General features: G+C 56.2%; 6 protein-coding genes and 1 non-coding gene across 7 annotated transcripts, besides 1 other annotated feature; 3 read left to right on the forward strand and 4 right to left on the reverse strand.

Annotated features, from left to right (window-relative positions):
- Positions 1–383: 383 nt before the first annotated feature.
- On the reverse strand, positions 384–2,413 carry CYME_CMG209T. Its single transcript, XR_002461292.1, has one exon. It is a non-coding gene; the product is annotated as a hypothetical transcript (transcript).
- Positions 2,414–2,541: 128 nt separating this feature from the next.
- CYME_CMG210C (unknown zinc finger protein) lies at positions 2,542–3,186 on the forward strand (the record flags this gene model as incomplete). The annotated part of the gene is made up of 1 exon (XM_005535931.1): positions 2,542–3,186. One exon carries the CDS (start codon positions 2,542–2,544, stop codon positions 3,184–3,186), a length of 645 nt encoding a protein of 214 aa, XP_005535988.1.
- A 976-nt stretch (positions 3,187–4,162) lies between these two features.
- On the forward strand, positions 4,163–5,743 carry CYME_CMG211C (lipid-A-disaccharide synthase; the record flags this gene model as incomplete). Its single annotated transcript, XM_005535932.1, has 1 exon — positions 4,163–5,743. The coding sequence occupies one exon, from the start codon at positions 4,163–4,165 to the stop codon at positions 5,741–5,743; it is 1,581 nt and encodes a 526-aa protein (XP_005535989.1).
- Positions 5,744–6,879: 1,136 nt separating this feature from the next.
- Positions 6,880–8,730, reverse strand: CYME_CMG212C (similar to iron transporter ferroportin 1; the record flags this gene model as incomplete). The annotated part of the gene is made up of 1 exon (XM_005535933.1): positions 6,880–8,730. One exon carries the CDS (start codon positions 8,728–8,730, stop codon positions 6,880–6,882), a length of 1,851 nt encoding a protein of 616 aa, XP_005535990.1.
- A 3,650-nt stretch (positions 8,731–12,380) lies between these two features.
- Positions 12,381–14,474, forward strand: CYME_CMG213C (probable proline dehydrogenase; the record flags this gene model as incomplete). The annotated part of the gene is made up of 1 exon (XM_005535934.1): positions 12,381–14,474. One exon carries the CDS (start codon positions 12,381–12,383, stop codon positions 14,472–14,474), a length of 2,094 nt encoding a protein of 697 aa, XP_005535991.1.
- Positions 14,475–15,048: 574 nt separating this feature from the next.
- On the reverse strand, positions 15,049–16,776 carry CYME_CMG214C (hypothetical protein; the record flags this gene model as incomplete). Its single annotated transcript, XM_005535935.1, has 1 exon — positions 15,049–16,776. The coding sequence occupies one exon, from the start codon at positions 16,774–16,776 to the stop codon at positions 15,049–15,051; it is 1,728 nt and encodes a 575-aa protein (XP_005535992.1).
- Positions 16,777–17,841: 1,065 nt separating this feature from the next.
- CYME_CMG215C (cytochrome c reductase hinge protein) lies at positions 17,842–18,045 on the reverse strand (the record flags this gene model as incomplete). The annotated part of the gene is made up of 1 exon (XM_005535936.1): positions 17,842–18,045. The coding sequence occupies one exon, from the start codon at positions 18,043–18,045 to the stop codon at positions 17,842–17,844; it is 204 nt and encodes a 67-aa protein (XP_005535993.1).
- A 47-nt stretch (positions 18,046–18,092) lies between these two features.
- Positions 18,093–18,756: part of a sequence feature (repetitive element) that runs on past the window's edge.

An 18,756-nucleotide genomic window follows, 5' to 3' on the forward strand; every position in this document is an offset into this window, starting at 1 on the left:
CGACTGTATTGGCAAGTAGGCCGTCGGCCGGAGAATCAAGCGGAGGCTGTTCCATTCTGTCGAAGATTTGCGGGACGAAACTTCGTCTATGGTGAAACCAGCACCGGGAAGGAACCCCAGGCTGAAGCACAAATCGAGATATTTCGATCCGTATGCGCTCGCCTGGGGCAGTTCGGTGGAGCGTTTCCACAGGGAGCTGTGGTAGCCACGAGACGAACTCGTATCCAAGATCTTTTTTTTACGCGCAAACAGAAGAGACCCGAGTCTCCGGGAGCATATCCGTGCGAAATATGATGATGCTACTGTTGCGTGCCGTTTTGCAAACCGCCACAGAGAGACGCACACCTTTCGAACAGATAGAATTACTAGCCGTGACAGGTTCAATGAACTTTTATGTTTGAGCTTGTGGAGAAATCGAGAAAGGACGGCGCCCAGTTTATCCATGGTCATTGCAACAGAAGGCATTGTTGCGCCTTCGCAATACCTTGGCCCAGGGAGTTTGGAAACATGAACCATGCGTGATATGCGCACGCTGCTTCGGAGGAAAGGAGACAAGCCGAGGCTCCTGCGTATCCACTGGACCATGAAATAGAGTCTTTTGAAAGGCCTCGTATAAGAGCATCCCGAATCATGAAGAATCCGATGGTGTACCAAATTCTAGCGGCAAGGCGTTGAATAAACCACTTCGAACATTCGACCCAGAATCCTAAAACTACGAATACGTCGGAACGTTCGTACTGGCGGACTTTTAGTCTCAAGTCTGCAGGTCAAAAAACAGTCCGAGAACCTCGAAGACCAGGAACAAAAGCGCGCAGTTATGTGGTTCTTTTCAGTCTGCCATGAGTCGAGGGCGAGCGACTGAGCGCGCGCGCTCATAGCAGTACCCCCCAGCACCATATCCTTCCTTGCTATACGCGGCATCTTTGGGGCGTGTCTGCGCAAACAATCATGTAGACGAGCGCCCCGCCAGGACACTCGTTCAGGGCGCTGCCTCTACCACCGTGCACATCCTGTGCGAGTCCGACAAACGCACGCCGTCTCACTACGGAGCAAACCTAACCACCCACACACTCATTCGCTCTGGTATCCACGCACCGATTGTCGATAGCATGGTCATCGAGCGCCCCGCGAACATGCGTCAGGACGCCCGGACATCCTTGCACGGAGCCGGTAACCTTCTTGCCAGACTCGCGTCTCACCAGTGCTCGGAATCGCTCCAGAGAAACACCAGAGGCAACATAACCGTAATGTGTGCCAGATTATGCGATGAAGCTGCTGTCGATACCAGTATTCTGGCAGCGGTGATTCTTGCGCTGATTTCATACGACGGACGTGCTCCCATTGCCACGTTCGCCGTGTCATGATGTTATCAGTTACCGAGCAGGTAGTTGCGCACTCATTCAACTCAGCTAGCGTCCCGATGCCCTGCAAAACACGAGTCACGTTGCTTATCGTCTGTCGATCGAGCAAGTTGGAGACACGAGTGAGGCTCGTCCTATGCGCATGGATGCGGTATTCGAAGCAAGCTGCACCTTTTGATGTTTTACGCGATGCATCATGGTGTGCTTTGTTCTCACGGCGACACAGGAATCAAGTTGACCAACAGGCGTTGCCATCGCAAGGCTCAGCAAGACGCAAACATATGGTCGCTCTCGCAAGTACAGCTCGCGTGCGGGTTGCTGTCTTCGTCTAGCGATACTTGTGCCGGGTAAGCGGGAGTGTGCCAGTCGTGCATGTGCAACGACAGCAAAGAAAGCGTTGAAGATCAGCGCGACACGTTGGCTGTTGATACCAACGCTCTCGCGTGCCCGTTGTTCGACGTGCACCGCCTAAGCAAGGCGTACCTTGGGCACACACACGTAGCTCGACACCGCGCACATTGAAGGACCAGTTTGTCGCCAGCTCGAGCCCAGTACCTAGAACGCGCTTCTTGTGCAACGTATCACAGAGCTAGTTCTCCGGCAGCGCAACGTGCTAGTAGCCAGTCACGTGCAAAATTCCCAGCTACAAAACTGGCTCCGCGCGTTGACGACAAGCTCCAAGCGCCCAGGCAGAGTCGCTTTGGCTCCCAGCTTGGCGCCCGTTGCTCCAGCACCGCACTTGACCGAACAAGGTCTTCACGCGCTACGCTCACTTCTGTGTACCGGTCACGATTGCCGCGCGTACTTGGTGACTCCAGGTACAGCGTTTCTCGTGCAACGCCCACAACTTGCGGCAAGTGAAGCTTCGTTATGAGACAGTCGCGAACGACAACCGTCAAATGATGCACCAATAACAGCACAAGCAGTAGCACAAGCAGCAGCACAAGCAGCAGCACAAGCAGCAGCACAAGCAGCAGCACAAGCAGCAGCACGAGCAGCAGCACAAGCAGCAGCACAAGCAGCAGCACAAGCAGAGATATTGCTGGTGACACAAGAAGCAGCACCGGCGATTGTCCCCGAGATTGCTAGCAGCGTATTGCGTGGCAACCTGGCGCTCGCCTTCGGTGTCGGGTGAGCTTTGACTGAATACCAACCTCCTTGGCTCGTTCTCGTATGGCTCATGTCCCTTACTGCAGCAGAGAATAGTGGTGCTCGAGTTGTTGATACCGAGCCGAATGAGGTTGAGGCTCGTCGTTGCCAGGTCTGTGGGCACCAGGTGCCGCTCTCTAACTGGACACTTCACGAAGTTCGCTGCGCCCGTGGTGCCTGTACCTGTGAGCACTGCGGCTCCCGGATGCACGAATCAGAACTGGACGCACACTGGAAGACCGAGTGTCCCTGCACCTTAGTGGATTGCGTGTACTGTGAGCTACCGGTCAAGAGGAGCGACATGGAAGGCCACGTGCGCCGCTGTGGCGCACGTACCGAACGCTGTAAGGCCTGCGGCGACTACATTCGTTTAATTGATCGGCTTGAGCACGAGTTGTATATCTGCTCGGCGTCAAGAGCGCATAACGGTGAAAGCGATGCGTCGCACCCTGCGAAGGAGTCTGTCCACGCGTGCGCAGCCTCGCTCCCGGAGAGCGCCCCGGACACGGTGACTTCGACAACCCCAGCCAGGCGACCGCAGACAGCGCGAGGGCGCTCGGGAGTACCCTCCAGAAAGCTCTCCGCAAGCAAACCTTGGCTGCTAACCATGGGAGCAATTCTCGCCGTTGTCGTTTTGCAGGGTCTCCGGAGCCGTGAGCGACGCCCCGCTCCATAGGCCGCGGTCGGCGGGAAGCGCCAAGTTTCGATCGAACTGTAACTATGACGCTCGAGGAGCTGCCTCCTATTCTCTCAATTGTTGACGGAACCGTCGCTCGTAGCGAGGCTTGTTGTGCTTGTGTCTCGCGTCGATCGCAAGCCGCCACTGACTATGCACGACAACAAGCGGAATGCTTTGAACACGAAGGAATATCACAGGGTAGCGACATAGCTGGTGGCGTGGTTGAGCCCCAGCGCTTCACTGGAGCGCTGCCTCTTGTCGGACGTCTCCAGGCTGTTACTTACCCGGCAGCACTGCGCTTTCCACAGCTCTCCTTGGCGCTGATGCGAACTTTGCTGTCTCCCTCGGACGCATTTGGCTATGAGCACCGAATTGTTCGTGGACTTGTAGGCATCGTATTCGTCTAGCTTCCAGAAGAATTCTGACTCTTCTGACTCATCGGGGTAGATGGTCTGACGCTAGAGCAATCCATGCCAGATGCGAATAAAGTCGTATCCGCATAGACAGACACTCTTGTGGAATTCACTGACCAAACCAAGGAAGAGCTCGTCGAATACAGCGTGGCGAGAGTGCCCAGCGCGGTTCAACGGCTTGGGGCCTTGGTCAGGCATCCGCTGTGAAGTCAGCGACCAGGCAGCGAGAACGCGTTTGTCCTTTGGTTCTCGAGGTGTTGTCGTTGTTCTGCGAGTACGCGGCCGGCATTCGAGTCTAGGCGGCTGGCACACTCCTTGTCCTTCCGAAGAAACGCAGTCACTTGGGAGGAGGTTCCAGCGGCGAACACGGTGCTCGTTAGCGAGGCTTGCTGCCGTCAACCAGCCAGCTGGCCGGCTTGGAGCGCGCGCTACCTGCTCGCACTGATACTTTTCTCTGTTTCCTGGGCGGTTTTCGGTACGAAGCACCCGTTGAAGCAGCGGATTCTGTGTAGTAGTGCGTGTTCGCGCTATCTAGTGCACAATCAGTTCCGTTTCACGCCATGGCTCGCAGGCACCTTTTCGCTGGCAGGTTTGCGGGATTCGCACCCGTCACTGGTGCGCTCTGGTTACGTCCAGGGCAGCGGGCGAGCTCACCGGTGACAGGCGCCTCGGACTCAGTATCGCGCCTTGGACAACGGCATCCGGTTTCTAGGCGTTGGCGGCAACAGCGAACCGGGCTGTTCAACGTGCGACTGTCCACGCGTCGGCTCCGGGTCTTTATCTCCACGGGGGAGGTCTCTGGTGATATGCACGGTGCTGCGCTAGCCCGGAGCCTCAAGCAGCAAGCGATGCATCGAGGTGGCTCGAGACAGCAGCAGCAGCTGCTGCTGCTGCGCGGAGTAGGCGGCCCAGCGATGCGACAAGAAGGTGTCGAGCTCTACGCCGACACGCTTCGCATCTCCTCCATTGGCCTCTATGAGGCACTGCGCTTTGTGGTGCCTGCTTATCTCGCATACGAAAAAGCAAAAAAGGAGCTGCTCGAGGATCCTCCGGATGTCGCCGTTCTGATCGATTACACTGGACCGAATATGGCGCTGGCCACCTGGTTTCGCCAAAACCTGCCTGGTGTGCCGGTAATCTCGTACATCGGACCTCAGCAGTGGATCTGGGAAGCGAATGGGAAGCCAGCGCACCGTCTATTGGATTATTTTCCGATTCTGGCGACATGCTGCCGTTGTCTGGTTGCGATTTTCCCGCTAGAGGCAGCGTTCTACTGCCGAAAGCTCGAGGAGCTCGGGGCGCTTCCAAATCCACCGCCGCAAATTGTCTACGTAGGACATCCGATTCTGGATCTGGTTGAGCCCGTGACGCGAGACGCCGCTCGGGCAATGCTTCCATGGACAAGCTCGGAGCACGTGTGTGTGGCGTTGATGGTCGCCTCACGCCTACAGGAAATCGGTGCTTTGCTTCCGGCGACAACGCGCGCAGCCCTGGCTATGGAAAAGTCGCTAGAGGCGAAGGACCCCCCGAAGCGCATTCGGTTTATCATTCCAACGGCTAGACCTGAGTTTTCGGATCAAATTCGTCGTGTCTTGTTGGATCAGGGCGTGCCGTCGTCACGTATTGCGTCATGGGATCCGAACCTGCGCGAGATGCATCCCGAGACGCTCTTTTTCCTGGTACCACGAGATTATGCTCGCCTGGTGCTTGCAGCAGCCGATCTTGCAATCTGCAAGTCGGGCACGGTAAATTTGGAGGCGGCGGTGCTCGGTGTACCTCAAATCGTGCTGTATCGTTTATCGTGGACCTCGGCCTTTGTCATCCGTCACCTATTCCAGATGCAACTACCGTACGTGTCAGCAGTGAATGTAGTCTGTCTGGATCAGGCGATTGTGCCGGAGCTGCTGCAGGAGCACGTCACACCGGAGCGAATCCACGAAGAGGCCATGGCGTTGCTAGAGAATCGCAACGGCTGTGCTGACCGGATGCGTCACTCGTACCAGAGCCAGGTGCTGCCGCGCCTGCGTCTAGCCGAGGACTGCCCTGAGCCGGTCGTCGAGCGAACTGCGGCCGGCAGAGCTGCCGCCGTTGTTTGGCGCTACCTAGACCAGGCGCAAGAAAGCCGCACACTGGTCACCTGATCCACTGCGAGCACTGCTTGTGTGCTGGTCCAGCGTTGCCAAAGTCGCTCTCTCCGCTCGGAACGAAAAGTTCGCAGTGCGCACTCATCGTTCCACCGAGGATGACACATGCAAATTCAGGAGCGGGCGAGGTCTCACAGACGCTGCCAAGACGCAGAAAGTCATCTAATTGGCGATCGAGTTTCTCATTTACGTAAGGTAAAAGGAGCAAGCATGATTCAGGTCGACTTGGAGGGTTTGTGGCCTTTGTAGCCGCACAAATCCATGTGCATGGCATTGCAAATTACAGGTAAGTGCGTGGTGCCTCCTTGCGGTATAGGATATAGCCCTCATATCGGATTCCTCCAGCTGCGCGATCATCGTCCGTATCGAGTACGCAGGTCTCGCCCCGTGGATATGCATTCCGTCGAACACATATGAAGTCTGTTGCCACGCTCGCCAAGACACGCGTCGATAAGGTTATTCGATTGCGTTCCCACGAACGTCCTAACTCGCTCGCATTTGGACTCGGGGCCAGCACAGCACATTGTTTCGCGTTGCCTGCTTGGTGCACGCAGGACAAGGCCTCGTCCTCACCTCCGGAACATCGTGGCGATACCGTCTCTTCAGCGAGCGCAACCGATCGCGCGTTGTGAATGCTGTGCCTTCGACAGGGTCTTCGCTATCGCTTCGAGATACCGAATTCGTACACGACTTCGAAGTCAGCAGGCATGCTCCTGAGTCTGGATGGAGGCGGCAGTAACGCATATGCAGCATGGTGCGCCCAGCAACCGCCCGGAAGAGTGCTCTGCGTTCACCTCAGGTTTTCAGATGGGCGCCCATAACCCATATACATTCGACGATGCGCCTTTTCAATGACCAGCGCGAATGCTTCGAAGAGCGATTTCAGTCACCATCACATGATACAGATAAAAGTTCCGTGCACGATATTTGGTGCAAGCTGCTTCCTGGCCAGCGCTGCTGCCCAAGCAGACGCTCACAACGACTCGGCATCGTGCTCGGCGCTCATGCGGCGCCCCAAGTCACGCTACCGAGTCGTTGTGAGCGTCTCCGTCCATTCAAACGGTTGCCGCTCTCGATCGACAGCATGAGCGCGAAAGCAACGACAATTGCGTCGTAGCATCATGTGCATCGCGTCAAACGCCTGATTCGAATGGTGTACGATCCTCGCGTTCTGTCTCCGCGTCAAGGTGCTGGCGACGTCGATCCTGCCGTTTTGTCCATCGATGGAAGGCTAGTGCTCCTGTCGAGATGCTCATCGTACTCATGGTCGCCAATGTCGGAAACCGTCGGGGCGACGACAGCGTAAAAGATACGCCGTACATGAGCAGTTCAGCGAGTGAGCACAGGGCGGCTTCGACGGCGGAGACCTCGCCGACAGCGCTTGCATCGACCATGGTTTGCATGATTTCGGTTTCGGCGGTGTCCCAGCACCAGAGGCCCCAGCGAGAGAGTGTCACGAAGACGAGAACACCAATGAGCAAGGGCGGTTGCTGATACGTTATCTGCGCGACTGAGTTCTGCGCGGCGCTGGGGAGCGGCACCTCAGGAACGCGGACGAGCCACAAAAGCAGCTGCGCTGGGAGCAAGCACGCAAGCTGGCACAGCACGCCAACGCGGCCTACCTGCAGCACAGACCAGTGGAGACGGGTGACAAGGATCTCGAAACTGAAGGTTGCAAGGATACCGATGATTGCGGATGCAGCACGGAAGATGCCAATGGTGCTGCCATTCACGCCGCAATACGTCAGGAAACCGAACAGGAGGCCGCCAGGCGAAAGCACCGTGAAATAGAGACTAACATGTGCAAGGGATGGTACAAAAGTTTCCTGTTCGTAATATAGTCGCCAGGATGAGAAGAGCTCTCGCAGGTGTTGATAAACCGTTCGAGCCGCAACCGCGACTCTAGTGGTTGTGCTTGGGATTGGCTCCTCACGAGTCGATGCTGTGCCCTGTACTTTGCGCCCGGTTCTCCGCGCTGCATCCTGCTGCTCGTTTGAGGCGTTCACGTTCTCGCCTCGGGCGCAGATTTGGCTCGCCCTGAACAGCGCAACGAGCTGAATAGCTAGCAGAAACGCCCCGAAACGCGCCACAAGTACAGAGCCTTGCACTTCACCGCGCGAGGAGAGGAGCCAACCCACCAGCAGCGGCATTCCGATATCGATCGTCATGGTGATACGGCGCATACGCGCGTTTGCGATCGCCAGCTGCTCCTCTGTTTTGGAGCCATCTATTGCACCACTTTGGTACTGCTGGGCATGCACAGTGAGCGGTAACCACCGTTTCCAGAGCGAAATTTCCAGTGCGAATTCGCTGAGTGCCGCAATTGTACCGAAAACACAGAACCATAAAGTACCCTCAGGAATCGCGGTTGCCTGATCGTTTGGCCGGTACCGCGCAAGCAGAGGCATCCAAATCGCACAGAGCGATGTGCTGACTCCATACAATACGGAGGCAACGGCCGCTGTTCGGAAGCGCCAGCCCCAATCCAGCATTTTTCCAACCGTTGGGCCGAGTAGAAAGCACGCTCCGCGGCTGCTCAGCATGTAGATTGCCGCCGGCACGAACGAGCCATCCGTCCGGTTCAGCGCTCGCTGTGAGACTATCATTAAGAATATTGGAACAACGAAGGTGAACGCCCTCTGGACGCCGCAGATGAGGGCATATGCAGTGTACAGCGGCAGGAACGCCAAAATGGACGGCTTCGCTTGTCGGCTGTGCTGCGTCGCTGGCTCACCGGTGCGGTTGGCGTCGTTCGCGGGGGTACTTTCGACTTCCGAACTTGCGTGAGTCCCTCCCGAGTCACTTTCAGGGGGTCTGCGACTCTCTGAAGGTGGCAGGAATTCCGTGTCCGCAGAGACAGTCGCAGACCTGCTCTCCGCAACGTGCTGTGCCTTCTGAGTGACCGCCTGCTGGAAGCCCGACGTTGCGACCTTTTCGGGCTGCGCAAGCACTACGCAGGTTTCAGCGGTCGCTTCAGCACACATATCAGAGCACACAGTGCCTCTCGTCAGGGTCAAAGTGACGGCTCCTGGTAAACAGTCTTGCCTCGCGTCGCCTCTGGGACAAGTCGACCGACCGTGCCTCAATTTGAGCAACCACCACTCTGTCTATGTGTATATGCCCGCTAGAGCCTGCAATGAAGAGCCAGGTTTAAGTTCCTCAGGTATCCCACGGCTTATCTGAGAACCATTCTGCATGCAGCGTACTTCTGAGTCCTCAGCTGCGTCACCAGCTGTGTAGCGCAGCACTTGGTGGATGCTCGTGCTGACGGCAGACGCAGGCCCCCCTGCGGACACCCGGGGATTCGTTGCGATCGACTCATCGGGGACATACCCCGAGCGGGTGGATGGGCGCTCTCCAGCTGGGTAGTTATCCACCCTGAGGTGCGTTTCATGAAATGCTTTTACGTGGCCTATAGCAGATGCTTGTGAAGTGGGTTCGTTGGAAGAAATAAAAATGTATGGGAAAGGTATGGATGTGGAAGCTGGCGGACTAGAGAGTCGTCATCGCTGGCTACCGACAAACTCAAAGCGAACAATCCTCTTCTCATTGAGCATCGAGCGAGGAGGAGCGAGTGACGAATAAAAGCAGAAGAGGGGAAATAGTCGAGATATCGTGTTTAACCGATGGGAGTATGATGAGACTTTAGGGGTAGAGCGGGCACGAGTTCCAGTTATTCATGCATCGGTGCTAGCGAAAATACACACATGGAGTTCTTGAATCGATACTTGAACGCCGCCTTCAATATCATACGATGTGCGGCGCTGAAGACGAGAACCGAGGAGCTGACGCGAGCCAATTTTGTGGGGAAGCCTCTCAGGCTCGAAGCGTGCAGGGAAAATCTGAAACAGACAGCAGTGGGCAAGTCAAAAATTGCTTGGAGCGTGTCTTTGAGTCCATACATATAAATGTACATACGTAGGTATCCTCCATGGTAGCAAAGCTCTTTCTATTCCACTGATCACGTACATACAGAGGGCGGGGAGTCGAAGGTTCTGCATGTTGCCTCCTTGAGACGCTGCCGATTCGACATACTTGGTGCTTCGTTGGGATGCGTCCATTTTAGGTAAAGATTTTTTTTTTGATCTGTAGCAGAGCGGCAAACGAGTCTTTTCAGATACTGCGAGATGCACGAGTGCAGCTGCGAATGAGACCAGACGCCGTAAGTTTTGCAAGCGTGTTCAATGCTGAATACTGCCATGCAACATCGATGAATCGCCCAGCACGTGGCGACGCTGGATCGAGTCCCTACATAGCATAGAGTAGCTAGTCTGGATAAAGGAGCTTGGGATGGTGCGCGAATGCGTTCCCGTCGTTGACCTTGCAGCCTGTAGCGCCCGCATACATGGCGCGAGCCCAGAATATTTATCAAGTCAAATGCGCCGTGGTTCGTTGGTCTTTCGTCGTCAGTTCGAGGTGCCCTGGATGCCCTTTGGAGAACGAATTTTCTGAAGTTCGCTTCTTCCTGGCTGTCTGGCTGGGTGCACCAGGGCCATTGTGCGACAGGTTCGTGGCAAACAACACGTCAACAGATGCGTGCGTCTTGTAGGGATGGTGCCGTCGCATCCAGGCCTCCCGCCGGGGCGCTGAGCAAACTTCACGCGACTCCAGCACGGCTTCGCCATCCAGCCGGCTCCGTCAATCACGTGGCGGACGCTGGGCTCCAGCACAGCGAAGCTGGATCACGTCCCGTACGTTTCGGGAGTCGCCAGCAGCCCCCGATCATTGAACTGGGAAACATTCACAAATAAAATACCTCCTTGTCGTTGATGCCAAGACGCGCTGGATTTCCCCAGGCTACCTGATGGCCTTCTCAACTGTGCTCGGTATCTGGTATCGAGCGCCCACAAACATGGGCAGTCGCACCAGCGACTCAACTCCACATCCAGTCACGCGAAGCCTGTCACTGCGAGATCCCCGATCAACGCCCTGTATAGCCAGCCCCGGGCACCGTGCCCCGACTTGCACCAGCGCGTCCATCTGTTGTCCATAGTGAGTCCAGCGAGCGATCAACCACGCAAATCGGCGACTCGAGAACGGACACGTAGCAGCGATCGCACCGTGCGACTCCAGGTGCTGCGTACGCATGCCCGCCGCCACAGCACGGATGACGGCGAGTTTTTTTTCATGGACAAAACGTTTACCTAGCCAGCGTTCTCCGATTATGCACATTTCTCTTTCCTTTTGGTTTTTTTTCAGTGCACGGTGAGGTATCCATCAAGCCCCTACTCCCATGTTACATGACCTGCACTTCATCTCGAATATTCTGGTCGTATCATAAGTCCTATCGTGTGTGCCTAGTGCCTGCCGAAAGCGACAGCAATGGCGCCTGTAGCGCCGGGGCGGTCGCAGCACGGAGACAGAACGGCGTTGCCGTACCACAAAGGGCGTCGGCTCGAGGGGATACCGGCGAGTACGCACGCATTTGCGGCCGGTGGTGCGAGTCGTTGCGAGCCGCTTCCGCCGCCATCGGATACAGCAGCGCAGGCGTCCGTTTTGTTTTCTGATCCTGCAGCATCGATGTATCCGAGAGACTGGGCGTATGCAGCGGAAACGCGCATACCACTATCAGCTCGAACAGAGACAGCAATTCGCCTGCACGGATACGCCTTAGATTCCACCAGGTCCAGTCTACTGTCTCCCGCGAACGCACCCAGTGAATACTGCGAGCCTCTAGACTCGGGGCCTGCAGCGGGCGCTCTCGCTGTGGCGCCGTGTGCGCATCGAGCGTGCCATGGCGGCTTCTGTGCGCCGCTGCGGGCGTTCGCCCTGCAAGGCGGCGCACTGTCCAACTGAATGGCGCGTCGCTGCTCGGCTCGCTGGCTCCTGTGTGGGGCTCTGTTCCGCAACGGCTTTGTACTCTGTGGGTGCAGTTGAGACGGCGTACTCTCGGGGAGCGGGTTGCTCACTGGTACGCAGGACCAATTGAGGTGCAAGATAAATCATTTCAAGCTCTCACAGTTACTGTTACGCTGATTCTACACAGCATCTGTGACATAATTTGGTACTGTTGGAACTCGGGTGTTGTTTACACTCGACTCGGGTGGCGCATTGTCACCGACCAGCTGTTTCACTGACTGTTCCACAGCATCTGTGCGTACTTCGGATCTCTCGGGACAAGTGTGTCGGTTGTGTACAACGCAAGCGGTGCTTTGTTATCGAGTTGGTGTTCCACTGGCTTTTCCAAAGCATCACTGACACAATCGGCTCCGGTTGGAGCGTTTGCGTCGTTTGTGGTTGACGCAGCTGTGTCGCTCTGTTATTGTTTTGCTCGCCGGGCAGCCTAGTAACCCCAGCATTCTTTCAAAAGGCTTCGGACCACCAGAGTGTGTGCACACGCCGCCGCACACTGTGGAATTTTAATGTCGATTGCGTTTCAAAGGCTATTCACGGTGTCTGCACACTAGAGCCGTGTTCTTGCCGAAGACGTGTATCACGAGTTCGGGACGGTGACGCCAGCGACAAGTGCCCCGAGCGTAAGCGGCAGTTGGCCGTCTCCGACTGTGTTACGACGATTTAGCGGGCGCTTCTTCGGCTCTGCTTTGGGGGGAGTAACTGAACGCGCAAAAAATCGCTCCACGGCAGAGCGGCTGGACGGCGACTGAACAGCTCCTCAACTGCCCGCAAGCTGGGAATGTCTCTAGTGCGTTCTCTAACAGAGCGCCGCTCCATATGTCTCCAATCTGTTTCGTCTCTTCTGCGCACTGAAGTGACGCCTAGCGAATACACGCAACGAAGGTCACGTGAGTGTGCAGCGCACCAGTCATCCACGTTGAACGCTCAAAGGGCGTGCTCACGGCACGCGCCTGCCTGGCAGCTGGTCGCGGGCTTCCAGCAGTCGTGCAGATCGCTTGAGAGGTCCGCTGAATACGATGCGAAATCACTCAGATATCCAGCGACAGGCACAACAGGACAAATCATGTCCATGCGACAGCGATCTTTTGGGGTGCAGTCACGGAGCCTGGGAGTGACCGTTGGTCCGGCCTCATCGCTGCCGCTCGAGTCGGAGGAGTCCGGATCTGGCACCAGCAAGCGCTCCAGTGGACCAGCTACTGAGGAGCGTGCCGCTGTCGCAGCAGCACTCGCATCGAGTGCTTCAGAAGCGAACGAAGTTGCCTCGTCTGCCAAGATATCTGGACTGCTACCACCGCCGCCTTCTGCTGAAACTCGCTTGGAGTCAGCTCCGCCCCTGAACCTGTTCGACGTGGAGGCGACATACGGCACAACGCCAACGCGTGATCTCATTCGATCGCTTTTTGTTCTCCGCACCGCTCAAATGGGATGGCTGGTGCGCTACGCACCGACACTTTATCGCTGGACACAGCGCGTGCCATTGTTGCGAGAATCAACAAACCTATTCATTAAGTACACATTTTTCCGGCATTTCTGTGGCGGCGAGACGCTTTCCGAATGCCGCGAGTACGTTGAAAAATTGCGTGCTCGTGGCGTCGGCTCTATTCTCGACTATTCGGCAGAGGGCGAAGCGGCGCCAATGAACGCGGCCGCAGTCGGGCGTCGCCGCGGAGATGGTCTGCTCCTGGAGGAATCGGATATCTCTCCTGATGAGGTACGTTACGACGGCGCCGCAAATGTGCTCATGACGACGGTGCAATGGGCTGGCAACGAGGCCAGACACTGCGACACGATCAGCTGTCTCAAGGTATCAGCGCTTGCTCGGTTCGAGTTGCTGGAAAGGATCAGCGAGGCATTAGCTATTCGTTTTGGGAATCTGACGACGACCCACGATGGCACGCCATTCCTGCTATTAGGTCACTTTGATGCAAATGGCCTCGTTCGAGCGATAGCTGACTCTTACGAATTCGACGAGTCGGAAATTGGCATGGCAGGTGCTGTCGGCATGGCAGCGTCGGGCTCTGGAGCTGCTGTGGATCACGAGCCCAAGCAGCCGTCGGATTCGATTTTGGACCACGTGTCACTGCATCTTTTCAATGAGTATTTGTCGCCTGCGGAGCGCCTCGAATTCGCGCGGGTACTCTGTCGCCTCGATGCGGTGTGTTCTGAGGCAAGGCGCTATCGAGTCCCGATGCTGATCGATGCAGAGCAGTACTCCATTCAGACTGCGATTGATTTCTGTGCGGGACTGATGATGTTGCGACACAATCGCTCGTTTGAGTCCGACCAGGAAACACCAGCAATTATGTACTCCACTGTACAGTCGTATCTGAAAGATTCACCGGAACGCCTCAAGGCCTACCGCGAGCTTGCGAGTCGTTTCCGTTTCCGCTACGGTGTCAAGCAGGTGCGTGGTGCCTACATGGCCTCAGAGCGTCGACGCGCTGCTGCGGCGGGTCGCCCAGACCTATCACCCATCCACGACACGATCGAGGATACACACGCGAGCTACAATGCTGGACTGAGTGCGCTCATCGACGAGGTGCGGGCTGGCCACGCGGCGGCTCTATTTGCCACGCACAACGTGGAGTCGCTCCAGCGAGCAGTGGAGCTTGTTGGCTCCGACTCTTTACTGCGCCGAAACGCGGCGTTACGTTTCGCTCAGCTCTACGGGATGGGTGATTCGCTAACTTTCGGCCTTGCCAGGGCAGGCTTCAGAGCCTGCAAATACGTTCCATTCGGGCGCGTCGATGAGGTGATGCCGTACCTGTTACGACGGCTGGAGGAGAATCACAGCGCGTTGGGAACGGCACCACGAGATATCTCGCACTTCTTGGCCGAACTGCGGCGTAGAGACCTCCGTGTGCCTTTATGAGCGTGAAAACCGCCAGTGCGAGCAGTACAGCGTCTTGCTGCGGGTCAGCTGGAGCTTGATTGTGCTCCTTCGTGCACAAAGAGTGCTGCATGGATGAAAGCTCGAAAAGGCCACACAGAGTCCCTGGTACCTGAGACGTGGAAAACAGCGCAACTGCTCTCTATGACGCGTGTGTTTCATACCGATATCGTGTTTGTACGCGTAAAATCATGATCCGTTATCGAATGAGTCATCACCATTCAGTTCCGCAAGCACCGCCAGTGAATGCCATGGGCGAAGCATGCCATCAAATTTGAACGTAGCGGACGCCATCCGCATGCGTATTTAGCCTTGAATGGCTTCTTGCCACCGGTGCCGCGAGACGTCAGCTTGTGTTGCTGCAAGTGGGCAGTGCGCGCCTTGAAACATCTGGATTTGGGTTGATTAGGTCCAGGACGTGCGCAGAAGCATGTCGCATAATCAGAGAGCCACCTGCGGCGCCAATTCTCACTAGAACGGATTCTCTCGGTCGTTGGCGGTTCGATGAGTGAGTCTGGCGCGTTGCTCAATGAGAGTTAAGGTGCTGATGCCCTGGTCAACTGGATTTGGCGAGATGGTTGACGAGCGCGAGTCCGAGCGCTCCTGGCGCCCGGCCGACGAAAACTGTCGAGGGCGGAATGGATTCGGGGACACGTCCGTCGCAGGCTTCCATTGGCTGCTGCGGGTAGACGTGCGCAAGCCTTTCTAGCAGTTCCAGGGTTGCGAGCCGCCAATACTTGGCGAGCTCGGGACCAGTCTCCCTCCATAAAGGCGCAGTTGTGAGGCGCTGGCTGAACTCTGCCCACTCTTCCGGGTCGAGATCTTCCAGGCTGCCAATCTCTCGGCCGCTAATGAACGGTTGCTCATCAGTATCTGTAGTACGAAGCGAACCACTTGCGATGGCAAAGTCTGGCGGACATGCGTGAAAGACCAGTACGACCGGCGCAGGGAGCGAACGCTCTTCGTGTCGAGACGACTCCAGCCGGCCACTGGTAGCCCGCACCGATGAAATCGCGACAGAGTCCTGAATAGTCTCAATAAAATTACAGAAAGTGTCTAATAGTCGATCGAAGGTAACAAAATCGTCCTGATGAAGTCGAAGCGCATCATCCAGCGGTGAGGTAACTGGTGTCGATCCCACCGCGGTGATCAGGTCCAGCCCCGATGTGGTTAGATCGATCCTCCCGAGAAGCGTGCAGGCACATGTTCGTGTCGCAGCTCTGCTTCGCTGGTCTATCTGGATGTCGGTGCATCCTGCGGATGCATCCTGGCGGATGCTGGTCCCTGAAATAGACGTTGGCAATTTCGACAGGTCCCCTGTCTCAAGGCGCCTAGCTGAGGAAGTAGACTCTATGGCGGCCGTCAATGGTAGCGTTTTTGCGGGCTCGGAAGCCGCATCGAAGCAAACACCCCGAGGTATGCGGTGTGGATCGCGCTCTTCAGGCACATCAGATACGGAATGCGTCCCCGAATCGCCGTACGGACGCTCGAGTCCTAGCCAGTCATGTTCGCGGTTGATGACGCGACCAGCACGAATTAGAATTTGTACCATATCACGACTTGCTCCTGGTGGAAAAAAATCGCGGAACGGGAGATGCAGGCGCAGAACTGGTACAGGCAGGTGCGACGATGCGACCGGGCACCGTGCAGAGGTCGCAGGTGTTTCCGCTCGAGAGCTCGTCGGCGGTGGCAACGTTCCAGTCTGGGCCCAGGCTACCGCAGCTGGATATGCCCTGGCTGCTGCAGTCGCTAACTGGAAGGCACAATCTGGGGTATCCCCTACGATATACAGGTCCACAGACAGTGAGTCCCGCAACCTGTGAGTCTCTACCGGTCGCGTACCATACCCAGACCATTTCTCTTCGATGCGTTGCCGCAGTTCAGGCATGGGGTAGCTACTCTTTAGGCGGTACGGTGCCGTCAACCCAATTTGTATTGCAAGGTAGCCTAGAACCTTTTTTACCGTCTTTAGAGACGACTCCAACGGGGGCACCGCGAGGCCAAGCCAGTCGAGACCTCGCAGCGCTGCCGAGCAGCCATGAAGAGCGTGACGCCTTAGTCGCCTACTAACGTGCACGGCAGCCGTACGAATGCTCTGGAACCTGCCGTCAACCACGCGTAGATCTGTCTGGTCAACGGCGGCGGAGTAGAAAGCGCTCGGTAGTGTTGGTTCAGCGAGGGCGTTTCGGCGCACCCACCAGGCGCCCGCAGCGCACCCGAGCCCCCAAACCACAAGCACGCCCTTCAGGCGCCGAAACCGTGACCCCTGCTGGTACCCATACATCGAGGCGCCATGCTCGAGTGCAAACTCTCAAGTCGCTGTCGTTGGAGCAACAGTGCCAGTTAGGAATAAAATAGTAATAGTGGACACGCGGCGTTATGGCTGCCGTGCATGCGTGCGTTGTCACACTCGTGTCACACATTTGGACGTTCGATCCATTGTGTGTGCGGGCGCTGTGGGAAAGAGAATCTGCTGCGCTCCAGGCTGTCTATGTGTGTCTATGTGCCTGTGTAATTGTATGCCCACGCAGAAGGTGTAGAGTATCCTGTGTATGCGGGTGGATTCAGGGGTGCGGCACGCGTTCGTGATGAACGCTGCTGGGCGTTCCGAGACGCGTCGATTGCTGATGGTTTCAGAGGCACCGTCTGCGAGGCGATTCTCAATGTTCGTTCAATCGAAATGCGATGAAAATCATAGCTTTAGGTGCAAGCACAGATGCAAGTCCTACGGTGGAAGTCTTCAGGTCTGTAACTTGCACACGAACCGTCGTCCTGTACCGACCTGGACCGCTCGATCGCTTCGAATTCTAGCCGAGGATTCCTGTTCTGTTGCCTTGCTCCGCGTCCTGGGTATCACCGGAGAGATCATCAGAGTACTACCAGTAGCGTTGGGTGTTGAGCGCAAGCAGATGTGCTCGACACGGGAGCAGTGCACGTGCCCAGGTCGACCTAGTGGGCAGTGAGTAGTGTCCAGAACGGCAATTGGGCATATCGACTGCATAATTGGAGCAGAAAAGCACACTTCCGGATGTGTGCGTTCGCCACGTACACTAAACGTCTGTTGGAAAATAGATTCCCTGCGATGCGCCCCTTAAAAAAAGGAGCACCGCATCGCGATCGGCGAACGCGTCTACCGAGCACCTTGTCCTGCCGCTTAAGAACTACGTTTGACGTTTGAAAGGCGTTCTCAAACGCACTGGCGCGTTCTTTGCCTCTTTGGTTCGGTTGCAGAGCACGGCCCGCGCGGCGCGATCAGCGAACCTGACAGACTGGCGCCAAGCGCTTCGACTTCAAAACCAGGTTCGGCAACCCAAAAAGCCTTTGCAATCCGTACAAACTCGTTATTTTCCTACTTGAGGCGGACGAAAAGCTTCGAGGCTACGCACAAGTCAATGCACCGCCAAAAGTCCAGGTACTGGCCGGTGCAGTGCGCCTCGCCGGCTGGGTCGTTTTCGATTCGTTTGGTGCAGTCTTCGTACTCTATTAGTTGCCTTATACACTGCGGCCGACATGACTCCTCAATCTCGACTTTTGGATCGACCGTCTCTGACATTTCCTGCGTGTTCTACGATCAGCGAACGACTTTCGAAAGACAAACGTCGCTGCGGTCGACAGTACAGTAGTGGCGAGAAACCCGCCTTGACGAGACGTCTCCAACTGATGTGCAGACGCCTCTGTCTTTTTGGACCGGCCACCTACTACTGCTTCCATTGTTTTCTCATATAGTTCCACTTTGGCATATTGTCCAACAAAGTTCCCTCGTGTCTATTCTGGAGGACTCGTCTCCATCACCGCATATCTTGTTGTATTGATAGCGGCATTGTAGTCACGATTCACGAATGCCATATGTTTCTCACCATCATTGGTTGTACATACTAACGCAAGTAGCCCGCGAACTTTTGCCCTCCTTTCCGTTTGCTCTTCCGTCAGCGGTCTGTACTTTTTTGTATCATCAAGGCTCCGCAGGCACTTTTCCATCTCCACCCTCTGAGGTGTGCATTCCAACTCATGGTGTGTATACGATGTTCGGAACTCATCCATCGGTATCGTAACGAAATGCCTTGCGCAAGCTTTGTACGTTCTCGTCGTTGATGCTGATGCACACCCTTTTCGGGTCTTCCAGCGCCATGCTCCGTGTGCTACTACGAGCCCCTGACGTACATCCTCCTTCAGGGCGCACAACTCATTGAAAAAGTTCGCGAACGCACGCCATTTCCCCCAGTATAGATTCATACGAAGACGAGCCCACCGGGGCTTTGTATAC

This window comes from Cyanidioschyzon merolae, chromosome 7 (genome assembly GCF_000091205.1).
Source record: "Cyanidioschyzon merolae strain 10D DNA, chromosome 7, complete genome".
Lineage (NCBI taxonomy): Eukaryota > Rhodophyta > Bangiophyceae > Cyanidiales > Cyanidiaceae > Cyanidioschyzon > Cyanidioschyzon merolae.